The sequence below is a fragment of the Carettochelys insculpta genome, chromosome 4 (assembly GCF_033958435.1).
Source record: "Carettochelys insculpta isolate YL-2023 chromosome 4, ASM3395843v1, whole genome shotgun sequence".
NCBI lineage: Eukaryota > Metazoa > Chordata > Testudines > Carettochelyidae > Carettochelys > Carettochelys insculpta.
The window spans coordinates 25,157,197-25,173,034 of NC_134140.1; the positions used below are offsets into that span (position 1 = coordinate 25,157,197).

The 15,838-nt window shown below is 43.1% G+C and overlaps 1 protein-coding gene across 2 annotated transcripts in view; it reads left to right on the forward strand.

Moving 5' to 3' along the window:
- Positions 1 to 15,838, forward strand: part of CRMP1 (collapsin response mediator protein 1) — a 65,475-nt gene that overhangs the window by 24,850 nt on the left and 24,787 nt on the right. For both annotated transcript variants that reach the window (XM_074991718.1, XM_074991719.1), the window contains exons 3-4: positions 6,175 to 6,359; positions 8,345 to 8,509. In XM_074991718.1, coding sequence (XP_074847819.1) covers positions 6,175 to 6,359; positions 8,345 to 8,509 — 350 coding nt within the window. The remainder of the gene's footprint in view (positions 1 to 6,174; positions 6,360 to 8,344; positions 8,510 to 15,838) is intronic.

Sequence of the window (15,838 nt, forward strand, 5' to 3'; positions counted from 1 at the left end):
CCATGAACATATACTATTGTTGCACCAACAGTGTACACCTTGCTGCTTGTGCACTGAATATATATGCTCTTTGGGTTCTCTTTTCTCACAGACTTGTATAGAGATAGGCAAATGTGACATTCCCCAGGGTACAATCTGATCATAGAATCATAGAACAATAGAGCTGGAAGAGACCTAAAAAAGCCATCAAGTCCAGCCCCCTGCCCTAGGCAGGACCAAACCCCTCAGATCAGCCCAGTCAGGGCTTTGTTGAGGTGAGACTTAAACACCTCCAGGGATGGAGACTCCACTACTTCCCTAGGTAGACCATTCCAACGCTTCACCACCCTTCTAGTCAAAAAAAGTTTTTCCTAATATTCAACCTGGACCTTCCCATCCCCAACTTGAGACCATAGTTCCGTGTTCTGCCATCCATGACCATTGTGAACAGCCTCTCTCCAGCCTCTTTGCAGCCTCCCTTTAGTAAGTTGAAGGCTGTTATCAGGTCCCCCTTCAGTCTTCTCTTCTGCAGACTAAACAGTCCCAATTCCCTCAACCTTTCGTCATAGGTCATATGCTCCAGCCCCCTAATTATTTTGGTCGCCCTCTGCTGGACCCTCTCCAGTGTATCCACATTCTTCCTATAATTGGGGGCCCAGAACTGGACACAGTACTCCAGATGTGGCCTCACAAAAGCTGAATAAAGAGGAATAATCACTTCTTTGGATCTACTGGCAACGCTCCTCTTGATGCAACCTAATATGCCATTAGCCTTCTTGGCTACAATGGCACATTGTTGACTCATGTCCAGCTTCTTGTCCACTACAACTCCCAGGTCCTTTTCTGCGGAACTACAACTGAGCCAGTCAGACCCCAGCCTGTAACAATGCTTGGATTTTTCCGGCCCAAGTGTAGGATTCTGCACTTGTCCTTATTGAACCTCATCAGCTTTCTTGCAGCCTAGTCTTTCAATTTGTCTAAGTCACTCTGGACCCTGTCCCTACCCTCCAGCGTATCTACCTCTCCCCCTAGCTTAGTGTCATCTGCAAACTTGCTGAGGGTGCAATCCAACCCCTCATCCAGGTCATTGATAAATATGTTGAACAGAACAGGACCCAGAACCGAACCTTGGGGTACTCCACGAGAAACCAACCCACATCCTGACATCGAGCCGTTGATCACTACCCGCTGGGCCCAACCTTCTAGCCAGCTTTCTATCCATCTTACCATCCATTTATCCAATTCACATTCCTTTAACTTGCTGATGTGTTGAACAGCTGTATAACCTCAGCTTTATAGCCTGAGGTTCCTTTTATACTGCATTATTGTGAACTTCCACCGCTCTGAGTCCTACTGATCCACAGCCACTCACGTGTAGAATCACTCCCAGTGGAATACATGAGTGCTCTTCTAGCCACTCATGAGTTACATACAGGGAAACATGCACAGTCTTAGTCTCAGTTGCAACACCAAAATGTGCACTGTGTAGACTCAAGTGGAGTTTCCCACACAGTCTAGTCCAAACCTACTGGTTAAGATAAAACAATAAGATAAGTTTATTAACTGTGGAATTACAGCTTTTAACTATTTACAAATGATATGGCATAAAGATCAGGATTGGTTACAAAAGAAATAAAAAGATAAAAACACAAGTAAAATCCTAAACTTAAACAAGCTAGCAGGATTTAAAACAAGCACTTGTCTCTCTCTCACCACAAAGTATGATAGTTTACAGGCTGGATTTCCTTTCAATCGGACACCTCTCCCCCATTCACATTCCTTTAGGTTTTTGTTGATGTCATGAGAGCGGGGAAGTGAGGTGGCACCATGGTTTTGCATACATATATCCTCTTCCCTTTTTTAGGATTACCCTCCCTCTCACACACCAGAGTGCAAAAATACAGTCTCTAGTGCACATGAGATTCAAGCTGTGTCTGATATGAAATGTTAATTTCTTGCTTACAACTTCCAGGTGCTGAGGAATTGCTACTTAACCTGGTGATACCTCTTTAACACTTACCTCAGGTGTCCGTGAACTTTGTTTTTTGAAAGATTGGTTTGGACCTACTTGCCTGAACCTTTGGAGCATGTTGTAACAATAGTACATAGTAAGAATCTTGTAATTTCACATACAGTATTGAGACACACATTTTACCATCACAATAATGTTCAGCAGGTTCTGACCTTTCAAGGGATACCTCACAAGTCATACTTTATACAGTGTGTATCATATTTTTGCAAAAGTGGTTACCATAATAGTATAGACTATTACGGCAGTATTATGTCCTGAATTTTCTACTAAATTAAATACAGAGTATCCGAAGGAGCTCCAGATGCCAGCTCCAGGAACAATAAAAACTCTCTTTGGATAAACATAGTGCTTCAGATACTCATGTGTCTGATAGCCTTGGATGGAATGGAAGAAATATTGCAGTCTTATGTATTGAACAAATGTGATATTCACAAATATCTAGAGACTAATATGTGGCCACCTAACTTTCTTCACCTGTGACACATGCATATTTTCGGTGCAGGTTTAAAAAGGCTGAAAGCTAGTGCATAACAAATAACCAAAAATAATACATTGCTTTGCTGTTTTAGGCATTTTTATTTGGAGAGGGACAATGTCAGACTAAAACTTGTGCTCTTTAAACAATTTTCCATAGTTGTGTGGCTAATAATTCCGGAGATGATTTCAACAGAAAAATAGAAACAATGTAATGCACTTCATTTCTTGGATGATGAAAAATTATTCATTTCTTTTTTCTTTTTGTCACTTTTCCTTTCTAGCTTTTGTGCATTTACTCAGCATCCGGACATGTCCATTTCAAAATAGAAACAGGAGTGCTTGAGTCCCAAAAAATTTTAATTGAAGCTAACAAAAATCCTGGGAACATCTTGGTTTGCACAGTCAGCCAATTAGTGCCTCTTTAATAAGTGTTTTACTTCGCCTTAGTGTTACCCTTTTCTAACTGTTGTTTGGCTGCACATACCCTGTGGTCTGAATGAAGCATGTCCTATACCCTAAGCCCAAGGCTAATGATTTCAGGGAAGGTCTTGCTCTGCATCTGTTCTGTGTGATCATGGCTGCTTCCACACATGCCACCTGATCTAGTTCTGTGAGAGTACGGGAATGTCAAAGTGAGGCGCTTATTTCGAAGCTGCCCCCATCTACACTGTCAATCTGCAATTCAAAGTCTGCATTTTGAAATTTGTGTGACTGCCATTATGCTAATGAGATGTTGAATATGCAAATTACCACCTCATTAGCTGCTTTGAATTGCCTCATTACCGTACCATCTCTGAGCAGAGGTGGCACGTGCAGAAGCATCCTTTGTCTGAGGAGCCCAGTCTGGTAGGCATGCAATAAGGCTGCTTACTGGATTGGACCCCCATGCATATCTTGGGCAGCCAAATACTAGCTTTCCCTAGTCTGTGAATTACTTTGGAGCTTAGGTGGGAGGGAGGTTTCTGGTGCTTATCATGAGGCAGTAATGCACATGCTGAGGCCTAAAAAGAGGTAGTTTAGAGAGAGGCTGCATAACACATGGACAAAATGTTGGCACCTACAAGGTAGGTGGCAGCCAAGCATAGGTGTTTTGTGAGTTGCAGTGGTGCTCAAAATCAGGTCTTAAGCATCTAATTCCCATTTTTAGGTGCCCAAAAATGCCTGGCTCCCCCGCTTATTGTTTTGTTTACAAATCTGAGGAACCCTGCTGAGCTCAGTATGGATTTCTCGTGTGCCTACGTGTAAGCATGTGGGTGAGTGGATTCAAGATTGGGGCCTTAGTTGCTACATTGTGCCCTAGTCAACATATTTACATCATATAACATCACTTGATTTGTTCATAAAAATTATAGATCATGGCAACTGCTTGAGAAGGTGAATCTTGCAATTTGCTAATGATTACCCGTGCATCAGACTGATACTTGGGCCTTGCATGGTAGCTAGAATATTACTTTCAGCATCATTCACTTTCTCTCTCAGCTGTAACCAGGAGCTAAATGATCCCACTTTTCAATTAACATACAACTATAACAGCAAACTGAACTGCCCAAGAAGCCTGACACACAATCTCTTGCTTAGTGGCCTAGTCAAACTGAATGAAAATCACTGAGCAGTGTTTGTGAGGATCATCCTTCTTCTAGCAGGTTTACCCATAGTGGAAAGACTAGAAGTGAGACAGCCTGTTGAAAAGTGGCACTGCCTTGTTATCCACACAGCCTGAGTGTAGTGAAATCCATTCACTTCCATATTATGGTCTGCTGCAGCGTTAAGGAAGCTGATGCTCTGCAGTGGACTGAGAATGGCTCAGGCCCTGATTCAGCAAAGCACTTCTGCATGTGCTTAAAACCTTTAGACTTCTGCATGACTTAAGAACTTCTTTAAGTGCTTAAATACTTCCTAAAGCCCATCTGTATTTGGCAAATCATGTGCTTACGGGCTCTGTTGAATCAGGGGCTGAAATGATGATAGTTGATGGTGGAAATAAAACCAGCGTTATTTATTTGTCAGGTTTTCTTGTTATTTACAATGTTCACGTGTATTATAGTAGTCTGAATATTATTCTGGTTTCACAGTAGAATTTAAGAGAAACCAATCTTAATGCTTTTTTCTATTCTCAGACCTCCTTGCCACACAAACACTGCAAAGAGAAAACAACTTGGCTCTGATTATAATGTTGGGGACAAATGATCACCTGGTGTAAATAGACTTAGTTCTGCTGAAAACAATGGGAAAATGCTTATTTTACCAACCTTTCCCCTAATTTCATTTATTGAGTATTTTGTGATATTTCTTTGCAATTCAAATGAGAGGAATTCTGAAGCCTTGTAATTTGTTTTTGAGCAACCTGTTGTGCTGGTCTGCTTGCATTCATGCAACAGTGCTAATTTCCCTACCTGTTTTTCACCCTGTAATTAACTCTAGCAGTATGTATCATAGCTGTAAACACGTTACAACGTGCCACCCCAAATAATGCAACATTTGGCAGATTATTGGACATTACACACTTAGTTGTATGGCCTCAAGCAGTGCTAGCATCAGACCTCACTAGCTAAGCTTAGTTAAGTACTTGGAATAGAAACCTCTAGCAAAATCCCATGTATTGCAGGAAGACGTGTGGTTAATTCATCAGTTGGTGCTCTTCCCTCTCGTGTGGAACCAAGCCTTGTGCTCTGCTGTAGTATGGGACAGTATGATGTTGGATGCCAAGTCCTTTGGATGAGATATAAAAATGAGCTCTTGATCTCCTGTGGTTATTGTTTTAACTCTCGTTCTTTGGCCATTATTCCAGTTTGAGTAATTATGAGTAGTTTCCACTGGATATAGTTAATATATATCCACTTCCCTCCTAAATTGTTGCTACAAGCTGTTAAACAGTTGTTATATTTCAGTACATGGGTGGCTATTGCACTTCAATGTTAGGCAAAATAAATTCAGGATCTGTATAAGTCTGGGGTATCTACACGTATGTACTTACACGTGCAACTATTATGTTATTCCATAGAAAAACTATCTTGATAGAGAGTTTGAATAAGTATCAGTATTTTAGGGAAAACTACAATACAGGAGCATCCAGGAGCATTATGCCTCCAGGAAGTTCACAGTTAATGTTAACCAAAACACAAATCCAAGTAAGCTGAGGTGTAGAAATGCAGTATTGTGGTACCCGGGAAACCTTAACTTTCCCTTGTGGTGACTCCAGGAAGCATTAACGATTTTTGAAATCTGACACATTTTTAAAAATCAGTTTTAATCTAAACAGAGGCCACAAACTCTAAAAGCCCTTGCATAGTATTCCTACAAGATGGAGCTCAGATTTCTACTGAAGACGAAGCTTTCAATTACAAAGAACAACAAGTGGGGAAATGACCTTCATTCATAGATATTCAGATTCTGCACAAGATTGAGTTTAACTAGATGGGAAGTTTCAAGTCTGGGCCTTGTTTGGGTGTCCTAATTGTGCATTTTTATACCTCAACATGAATTCAATTTCTTATAAGTTAACCTTAAGTCTGAATGATTGGTTTTGAGATAATTGCAACATTCCTGTCATACAATTTACCTTAAATGTTGTGTAGTAATAATAATAACAACAACAACAATAACAACTATGGATATGTACTTTCAACCTTAATTCCATCTTAATTTAGCTTTGTTGGGGAATTTCCTTGTGTTTTTCATCTGTTTAGACAAATAGGAGAGAATCTGATTGTTCCTGGTGGAGTAAAGACCATTGAAGCTAATGGGCGTATGGTTATCCCTGGAGGAATTGATGTCAACACTTACCTACAAAAGCCCTACCAAGGAATGACTGCAGTTGATGACTTCTATCAAGGCACAAAAGCAGCTCTAGCAGGCGGTACCACCATGATCAGTAAGTATTAAAACACTCTCAGTCCTTAAATCTGTTTTGGTGTTGAGTGGAACTCGTCTGTTCTCAGTCTGCATGACGTTCACTCCTCTTAGTTGTATCCTGTAAATATTCTACATAGCTGTTCTCAGGACTCATTTGAGATCCGATCAATTTCTGGCTTTTGTGGTGCTGGTTAAACACTGTTTACTGTAGACAGCTTTATCAGAAGCCGCATGAGAATAAGTTTATCCTTTGAAAAAGTGGCAGCGCATAGGATAGTGTTGTTAGAATTCCCTTTGAGATTTTTTTTTTCCACTGGGCTTATCCAGAACATCCTGCCCATTTCTGAGAGAACACTTCCTCCAGTTCTTTGGGATCCAGATCTCTCAGTTTTATTCTGGATTTTGTTACTCTGTTTCCTTTTGATGGCAGACAGCAAAGGTACACTGAATTGACGAGACTCAAGCATGGGGGATGAGTACAGGGTATACCACACATTTAGACCTCTTCCTTCATTTGCAGATCACAGTGCATTTGCCATACATTACATTGAGAAGTTATTTATGTAAAGCCAAGTGTGTCCTGGATTTCTCTCTCATAACAAGCATAAAACCCCCTATATTTGGTATCACTGATTTTTTGATCAATTTATATAGTGCAGTAAAAATGCAAAGTAGCAATTCTAACATATTGTTGTATGTTAGAATTGTTGCTTTGCATATTAAGATGCACTATTGAACACTGGGAAAATTATAAAATAGTGGTTTGAGAACTCAGGTATGAGACCAAGATAGGGGATGGCTAATTTTACTGGATTATTTATTGCTTTGAATAATTGTCATGGCTAAAAAGCCACCAACCACTCCCAACTCAAGGGGAGCAAAACCCCATGGAGAAGCACAAGGTAGCTTTGACACTTTACCCTAGCTGAAAATGGAGGGACTGGACTTGATGACCTCTCAGGATCCCTTCCAGTTCTAGTGTTCTATGTTTCTGTGTCTGTTTTACTTAATCTTAGTCCCAGGCCAAGCAATGGTAGAAGGTAATGGGGAGCTTTGCTCTACAATCTGATGCACAGAGGAAGAGTGCACTCTGGAACCACCTACCAGAACATCCTGCTTCTGGGGGGATAGCCATAACTGAGATTCATACATCCCTGGTTTCATATCTGATTTCTTAAACCACGATTTAACTAATTTCCAGTGTTTAACCAGTTATTTAGTTAATGTAGCTGCTAGGACTGTTTAAGCATTTCTCCACTTTATTAATAGTGTGTAGCATGTATTAATGTGCTTTTCCTTTTTCAAAAGGGGACCAATGAACCGATGCCTGGCAGAAGACTCAATTATATAAATTCAGTAATACACCACAAGGTTTGCATATGTTAAGATAAAGCACACCTTGCTGTGTTTTCATTATTCAACTAGAACCCAGTTCTTCAAACAGGAGTAATTCTGTGTGCATGATTAGGTCTGGTCATTGGTGCACACAGTCTAAAAGCCAGCATGACTGAGTGATGAAGACTTGCCAAGTGGTGCCTGAAGAGCTCTTTATTAATTTATTGGTAAAGCAGAGTGTGCTAATTAATGACAGCCTTCTAGAAAAGGGTATGATGCCTTGGTCAATAATGAGCAATATGACATGCATAGGAATGTAAATAGTGATCCATAAAGACCAGAATCTTTTCAGTACCACCTCAATGTGCTTTCCCTACACTAAAGGATGTTCACATTTCTCTCTCTCTCTCTCTCTCTCTCTCTCATATGTGTGGGAAGCATTGCCTGTCTTGATGGTGTAGCAAAACAGGCTGCCAGATTCAGCTTCACTGTGGAATAGTCTGCAAAAACTGGAATACTTGAGAGGCCTGTGTCTGGCCCACATCCTGCAATTCACACTGTGCCAGTTATGAGTCCTGCTTTGTTGTAGGTACTGTGTGGAGTGTCACTGAAACTGCACAAAAAGAAATATGTGCAGTTTGTGTAATGGGTGCTTCATCTTTCTTTCAGTTGATCATGTGCTCCCTGAACCTGGAGCAAGTTTACTGACCTCATTTGAAAAGTGGCACGAGGCAGCTGACACCAAATCCTGTTGTGATTACTCTCTCCATGTGGATATCACTAGTTGGTATGATGGGATCCGAGAAGAGCTGGATATCCTGGTGCAAGATAAAGGTTCGTTAATGAAAATAAAACATTTCCATTTTCTTTCAGGCCATGTCTACACTAGCAAGTTCTTTCACAATATTTTTTGAAAGAAGGGGGCTCTTTCAAAATATCCAGTGGAGTGTCTACACACAAAAATCATTCTTTGGATATGAAACACTTGGAAAATTATAAAATATTAAATCAAAGAATGTGGCACTTCTTTTGAAAGCATTCTTGCACTCCTGTTTCAGGAAGAGCACCTTCTGTTGAAATAAAACGTGTAGATGCTCTGTGGGCCCTTTTTTTCAAAGAGCAGTCCTCCTGGCCTATTCTTTCAAAAGAGCGGGGACTGTGTGGACACTCTCTTTCGAAAGAGCAGATCACTTTTGATCCGCTTTTTGTGTGTGGATGTGCTCTCTTGAAAGAAGTTCTTTTGGAAGAGAGCTTCTGGAAGGACTTCTTTCGACAGATTGCTGGAGTGTAGACGTAGCCTCAGAGATGTGCAGATCCTTAGTTCTGAAGTACTCCAGATAATCTTGTTGTTTTCCACGAAGGAAGCACATACCCATGGATATTCATTGCTAGAAACTTTTGTGTTCTTTTACCCCTGTGTAAGCCAGTCCTGAACCTCCAGGCACTGCAATTAATCAAGAATAACTCTACTAGAGGCAGTAGAGTTATGCAAGTACTGATAAGGAGAATTCAGATCAGCACAGGTAATATGTTATCTGATTAAAATAATAGCACTTGACCAATGGAAATAACCATAGAGAGTGCAAGCTGGGCCTCATGTTAAGAGAACAAAATTAGGACACCAACGTAGCATTCTGGGGCAGCTATACTTAGGCTATGTACCCTTGAATAACAATGTTGCATGACACCACACCTGCTTTGACATGAGGTTTGAAAAAACATGGCTACCCTTTCAAAATTATGGCTAGGATTTTCAAAACACGAAGCCTAAAGTTAGGATCCTGCCACCACATTTAGGTATCTGAAATAGTGGCCTGATTTTCAGAAATAGTGGCCGCTTAGTGATTCCCACTGAAAGTTATGGAAGATAGTGGCGTTGCAATACTTATGAAGACCAGGTCATTTATTTGGGACCCTATCTTTAGACACTTTAAAAACAAAATCTTGTTTTGGGTGCCTAAGTTGTGCCCACAAAAATATGTTTGCATATTACCCATCTGAGAATGTGCACTCAGAGATCAAGGATGCTAATTAGATATTTATTTCTAAAACTATAATCTGGGATATATGTGATGACTCGTGTGTGTGTGTGTGTGTGAGGAAAGGCAAATACATATGTGCAACGTTAAGTGGAAAGTATTATGATAGGCCATGTCTGAAACACTATTTAAATAGGACTGTACTGTATAACTATACAAACAATGCAGAACTTGTTTATTGTATAGACAATTTTTCAGTGAAAAGCAACACAGGTGGAATAATACAGGAGCATTCACCGTGAGCTCAGGTGACCATCTGTCCTGTATTAGGCAGGCTGGTCCCATATTTGGGATGCCAAAAAAGCATCCCTACTTATTTTTTAAAATGGATTAATTGTCTCGTATTTGGGCCCTCCCCTGCTGACCTTTTCCACCAGCAGCTGTGCAGGCACAGCTTCTGGTGGGAGTCACTTCCCCAAGCCTTGGGGAAGCAGGGGAGTGTGGGTAGCTGCTGAGTCCCTGTCGCTGCCCCAGCGTTCCTGGGGAGGGCCCACGGCTGCCGCTTTCCTGGGGCTCCTGGGGAGTGCTGAGGGTGCTGCTTCACCAGGCTCCCGGGGAGTGCCAGTGGCTGCCACCTCTTCCCAGTTCCCTGGGGCTTGGTGGAGGTGGGTGGAGCCACCCTTCCACCCCCATATTTCCCTGTCCCATATTTGGGACAGGGAGATATGGGCTACGTCTACACGTGAAGCCTACATCGAAGTAGCCTATTTCGATGTGGCGACTGAATAACGTCTACACGTCCTCCAGGGCTGGCAACGTCGATGTTCAACATCGACGTTGCGCAGCACCACATCGAAATAGGCGCAGCGAGGGAACGTCTACACGCCACAGTAGCACACATCGAAATAAGGGTGCCAGGCACAGCTGCAGACAGGGTCACAGGGCGGACTCAACAGCCAGCCGCTCCCTTAAAGGGCCCCTCCCAGACACACTTGCACTAAACAGCACAAGATCCACAGAGCCGACAACGAGTTGCAGACCCTGTGCATGCAGCATGAATCCCCTGCTGCAGCAGCAGCAGCCAGAAGCCCTGGGCTAAGGGCTGCTGCACACGGTGACCATAGAGCCCCGCACGGGCTGGAGAGACAGCGTCTCTCAACCCCCCAGCTGATGGCTGCCATGGAGGACCCCACAATTTCAACGTTGCGGGACGCGGATCGTCTACACGGTCCCTAGGGCGCTATTCCGATCCCCTCATGAGGTTAGCGACTTCGACGTCTCGCCGCCTAACGTCGAAGTTAACTTCGAAATAGCGCCCGACGCGTGTAGCCGCGACGGGCGCTATTTCGAAGTTAGTGCCACTACTTCGAAGTAGCGTGCACGTGTAGACACAGCTATGGTGGCCCTATCCTGGGCAGCACAAGCTGTGTAATCAGTGGAGTAGCTTGCAATCACATTTTAAGGCACAAAGTATCCTATCATCCTTTAAGGTCTTTAATTTTTAGGATTATGTACAATTTGAGCAAATGCTTGTCATAATAGGGGTGATTTTACAGTCTGTCAGGCTGGTATGTTGTTGACATGTCACACAAAATCAGTCCTGGGCCTCCGCTATGCATTGAATAAAGTGGATTCAAATCTGGTTTCACCAAGGTTTACTATCAAGCAAATGTACTGCAGCTTATCTCAAAGGTTAGCTGTTATTTTACATAACTGGTTCACTGATGGCTCAGCATCCTAGTATGTGCCTGAGGGCTTACATTAAGAGTCTGGTGCAGATGACTGGGTTAATAGTTTGCACCCTGTATAGAAATTGGAGTTTCAATACAAATATGACCTGGCATTGACTTTTCAGAGGAAGGAAGAACTCGTATCCAGAAAGCAGAATGCATTATGGGGTCTGAAGTGGATTGTTTGAGAGGTATAGCATGAAGAGGTCACCTTTGTTCCCACTGATGCTGTAGAATGTCTCAGTGTGAATTGCTCAAATGTTATAGGGGACAGAGAAGTAGAGGAGCTTCATAAAGCACAAATAAAACAGGATACTTTTTCCAACCTGGTAGGAGCTTTAAAATTAAGATCTGCTGAAAAGTGGAAACATTTAGGCCAGATGCTTAGCTGATATTAGTTGTCATGATGTAAATTTTCACTGTGCCACTGACATCATCTGAGGATCTAGGCTTTATTAATTATTTTACGTGGCTTGACTAAGTGATCCCAGATTAGTTAAGGATCAATGCTGAGTTATCACATTTCAGTGTAAAGCACAGGTGTCCAACCTTTTGGCTTGCCTGGGCCACATTGAGTGAAGAGGAATTGTCTTGGGCCGCATATAAAATATATAATATAGTTAATGTATATAAATCACATAATAATGTTAAAAGTTTACGATCTTGTGGGGCCGCATTACTAGCTGTTGAGGGCCGCATGCGGCCTGCGGGCCACGCGTTGGACACGCCTGATGTAAAGTTTGTCTGACATGCTCTCCGGAGGAATCTCTCCAGGGAGCTCTCAGAGCTCTGATGAGATTGTTCTGTCAGAGTTGGACACTTAATTAATTCTAAATCAACGAAGTGCTCATTCAAAGAAATATTGGCTTTAGAAAGATTTAAAATTTGCAGGAGCAACTGTTCATAGAGGTGCAGACAACTTTCTCTGACTTGAAACTGTTTCAGCAATCTGCAAAGTCCATCGATCTATTTGGCTCTTGCATGCGATGTGAAGAAATCACATAGCAAAGCTCTGTACTGGCCAAGAGAATCCACCAAGTTCTTTAATTATCTTAATTTGCCACATTTAGGATTGCATAGGCATGATTTAAATAGTACTTTCATAATATTGGATAGGATCTTGCTGAGTCTCACTGGTATGAGAGAAGGGATCAGGCACATTTTAAAAAAGGTTTGCTTAAATAGTCAGGTGTACGAGCCATGGGCCAGATGTAAATCCATGGACTTCCTTTGACTACGTCAATGTACACCAGCTGATGGAGGATCTCTATATGGTCATATAGCCAGCTAGGTACCACATTACCAATCTGCACCATGGTATCTGAGCATTGATATATGGGCAATCCACTGAATGTACTGAGTCCAGGGGGAACACTGACTTCAAGGGGATCAATACACATACTGATGCCAATGGTTCAGGGTATGTCCCTAAAAGCGTGTGTGTGGTGGGATGGAAAGTAGCAACAAAGAATTTGCATTACTTGGTGAGGCATTTATCTTTCAGCTTGTCTACACAGTGAATGCTCACAGAGGTTAACAGTTAATTATTTTTGGCTGGGTTCCTGTGGGTACGAAATGGCTGTTGGTTCTGCCTTAGCAGGCTTCACATATCTCTTTGGCCACACAGAAATGCCAGAATTAGTTCTGGCATAATTGGGGCCAGTAATGACACAACTCTCTCACTGCTTTACGTATGAATGGTCAAATGTGCAGAAAACTGGATGAAGGATCCAGCTATTTGAGAAGTTGCCTGGGTTTGTTGAGAACAAAACAGAGGTTTATAAAGACCTCACCAGGAGCATGTGTGCTAGGGTACCAAGTGATGACAGTGATTGGGTTAGGTTAAGATTGACCAATAATCCTGATGCTGAAAGTAGTGGCTGCAATGATGATATAATCAAGGCTAAAGCCTCTAAAGCAGGAAAATATATGAAAAGTTTGCATAGGAGTTGGAAGTAAGGGTGAAGGGGATACTGAAGCACTCTCAGGTTTTCTGCTTGGCTTCCCTGGTCCAGCCCCGCTACTGGCTTCACCAGCTCTATGTCCCAGCCTCCAGGCAACCCTGCTGGTTTTGGGACCTCCCGACATCCTGCCATCTGCCATCCCCATGGGCTCTGCAGCTCATCATCTGTGGAGTCCAAGCCATGGGCTCAAGAGGCTACACTGCTGCTTGAGGTCCTGCCACCAGTCCAGGGCTCCTCAGCTGCCTCCAGCTCTGGCTAGGTTGCCAACTCTCTTGTACTGGATAGACCAGACGCCATGTGCTGCAATGGCATCTGTACAGGAAGATTTGGCAACCAAGATTTGGGGCAGTGAGAAGTGTAAACAGGCTTGGGGGTGGGGGCACAGCACAGTGCCATTCAGTGTTCCCTCTAATCTTTTCTATCCACGTGTGGATTGTTTTCCATCCATGTGTGGAATAAATTTTGTTATGTGCACCACTAGTATAAAAAACCCTATGTGTGGGCACTTCACTAATCAGCTGGGTGGCATTTAAATCTCTCCTGAGTGGCCGCTCAAGTGCACAGCTTACAAGGAATTCTGGCACCACTGGTAACTTGAGGCTGAGTAATGGGGAATGGCTTGAGTCTGTTATTGGCAACTCCCAGGCTGTTTCCGAGAGCCAAAGAATTCAGAAAGAAATGTGATTCTGCCAAAGGTCTAATTCTGTCAGGTGCCAAGGGACCTCGACTATCACTGACTTCTGTTAGAACTGAGGGTGCTCATTGTCACTCAGCACGCCACAGGCTCAGGTCCCAAATGTCCCCCTGGTACTTATACAAAATGGAAGACAGTGACTGGAGACCAGTTTTCCCTAGGAGTTTCTTTCTAAGCCCCCTTGGCTGAGCACGGTGAAACAAGGCTGCTGATCATTTAAAGGTTTGTATTGTATATCCTGGGGTCTTTTAGTTTTTGAAATTATGAATGAGCAAATTTTCTGCCTGAGTGGCTACGTCTACACGTGCAGCCAACATCGAAATAGTCTATTTCGATGAATAACGTCTACACGTCCTCCAGGGCCGGCAACGTCGATGTTCAACTTCGACGTTGCTCAGCCCAACATTGAAATAGGCGCAGCGAGGGAACGTCTACATGTCAAAGTAGCACACATCGAAATAGGGATGCCAGGCACAGCTGCAGACAGGGTCACAGGGCGGACTCAACAGCAAGCCGCTCCCTTAAAGGGCCCCTCCCAGACACAGTTGCACTAAACAACACAAGATCCACAGAGCCGACAACTGGTTGCAGACCCTGTGCATGCAGCATACATCCCCAGCTGCAGCAGAAGCAGCCAGAAGCCCTGGGCTAAGGGCTGCTGCCCACGGTGACCATAGAGCCCCGCAGGGGCTGGAGAGAGAGCATCTCTCAACCCCCCAGCTGATGGCTGCCATGGAGGACCCAGCAATTTCGACGTTGCGGGACGCGGATTGTCTACACGGTCCCTACTTCGACGTTGAACATTGAAGTAGGGCGCTATTCCTGTCTCCTCATGAGGTTAGCGACTTCGACGTCTCGCCGCCTAACGTCGAAGTTGGTGCCGCTACTTCGAAGCAGCGTGCACGTGTAGACGCAGCTAGTATGAGCAACCAAACTCTCTGTCTGCAGGGTATGTCTGAGCCTGTCTAGACCCATCAGGGCTCTGTATCTTAATTAGGAAACCTAATTCAATGTAGGTAACATGAGGCACATGAACAGCTACAGTAGCCCTTCTCTCTCACTTCTCCTTTGGAAGCAATGTTGCTGTCATGCAAGTATTTCTGGATGCAGTGAACATGGCTTAGATTAAAGTAAAATAAATTCTCATCCCCTAGTGAGCTGATATGCCAACAGTATTACAATGAGGAGGATATTTACAGTAGGCTAAATAATAGGGAGAATAGAGCTAGTGCTTTTTGAAGATTTCCACCTACATGAGGTGCTGAAGACAGGTGGGCAAAAACACATGTAATGTAGGACCAAGGGAAAATATACGTATCTAATTTCTGTGGGCAAATAAAGACCAAAACTTTCCTGGACTTGAAGGAGATCAATATTTGGTTAATGATGCACAAGTATAAGAGGGCTACTTAACCTCTTTCATAGTTCTGTGGGGTCAACACGGTAGAGGCTAGTTCTTCTTTCATCTGCGTATGTTTATTGAATGACAGTAAAAATGGTATTGCCATGACTGCTTTGTAGCACAAACCTAAATGTCAAGCACAACACACTGCCTGTCAGGAGGAGATGCTGGACACTTTGAGCAGCAGATCAAGAACTAGCAGATCATTCTGCAAGACACAGGAATAGTTCCTGCAGTGCCTGTCAACACCTTGGGACACCTTTACAAGTGTACTAGACTAAGACTTTGGCTGTAACAGTCAGAATCATTTGCCTACCATTCAGTTGTATACATTCTCAGTTACAATGGTGGTTGGCTTACTCCAGGTCTAGTCTGGAATCAGAGGTGGGCAGTA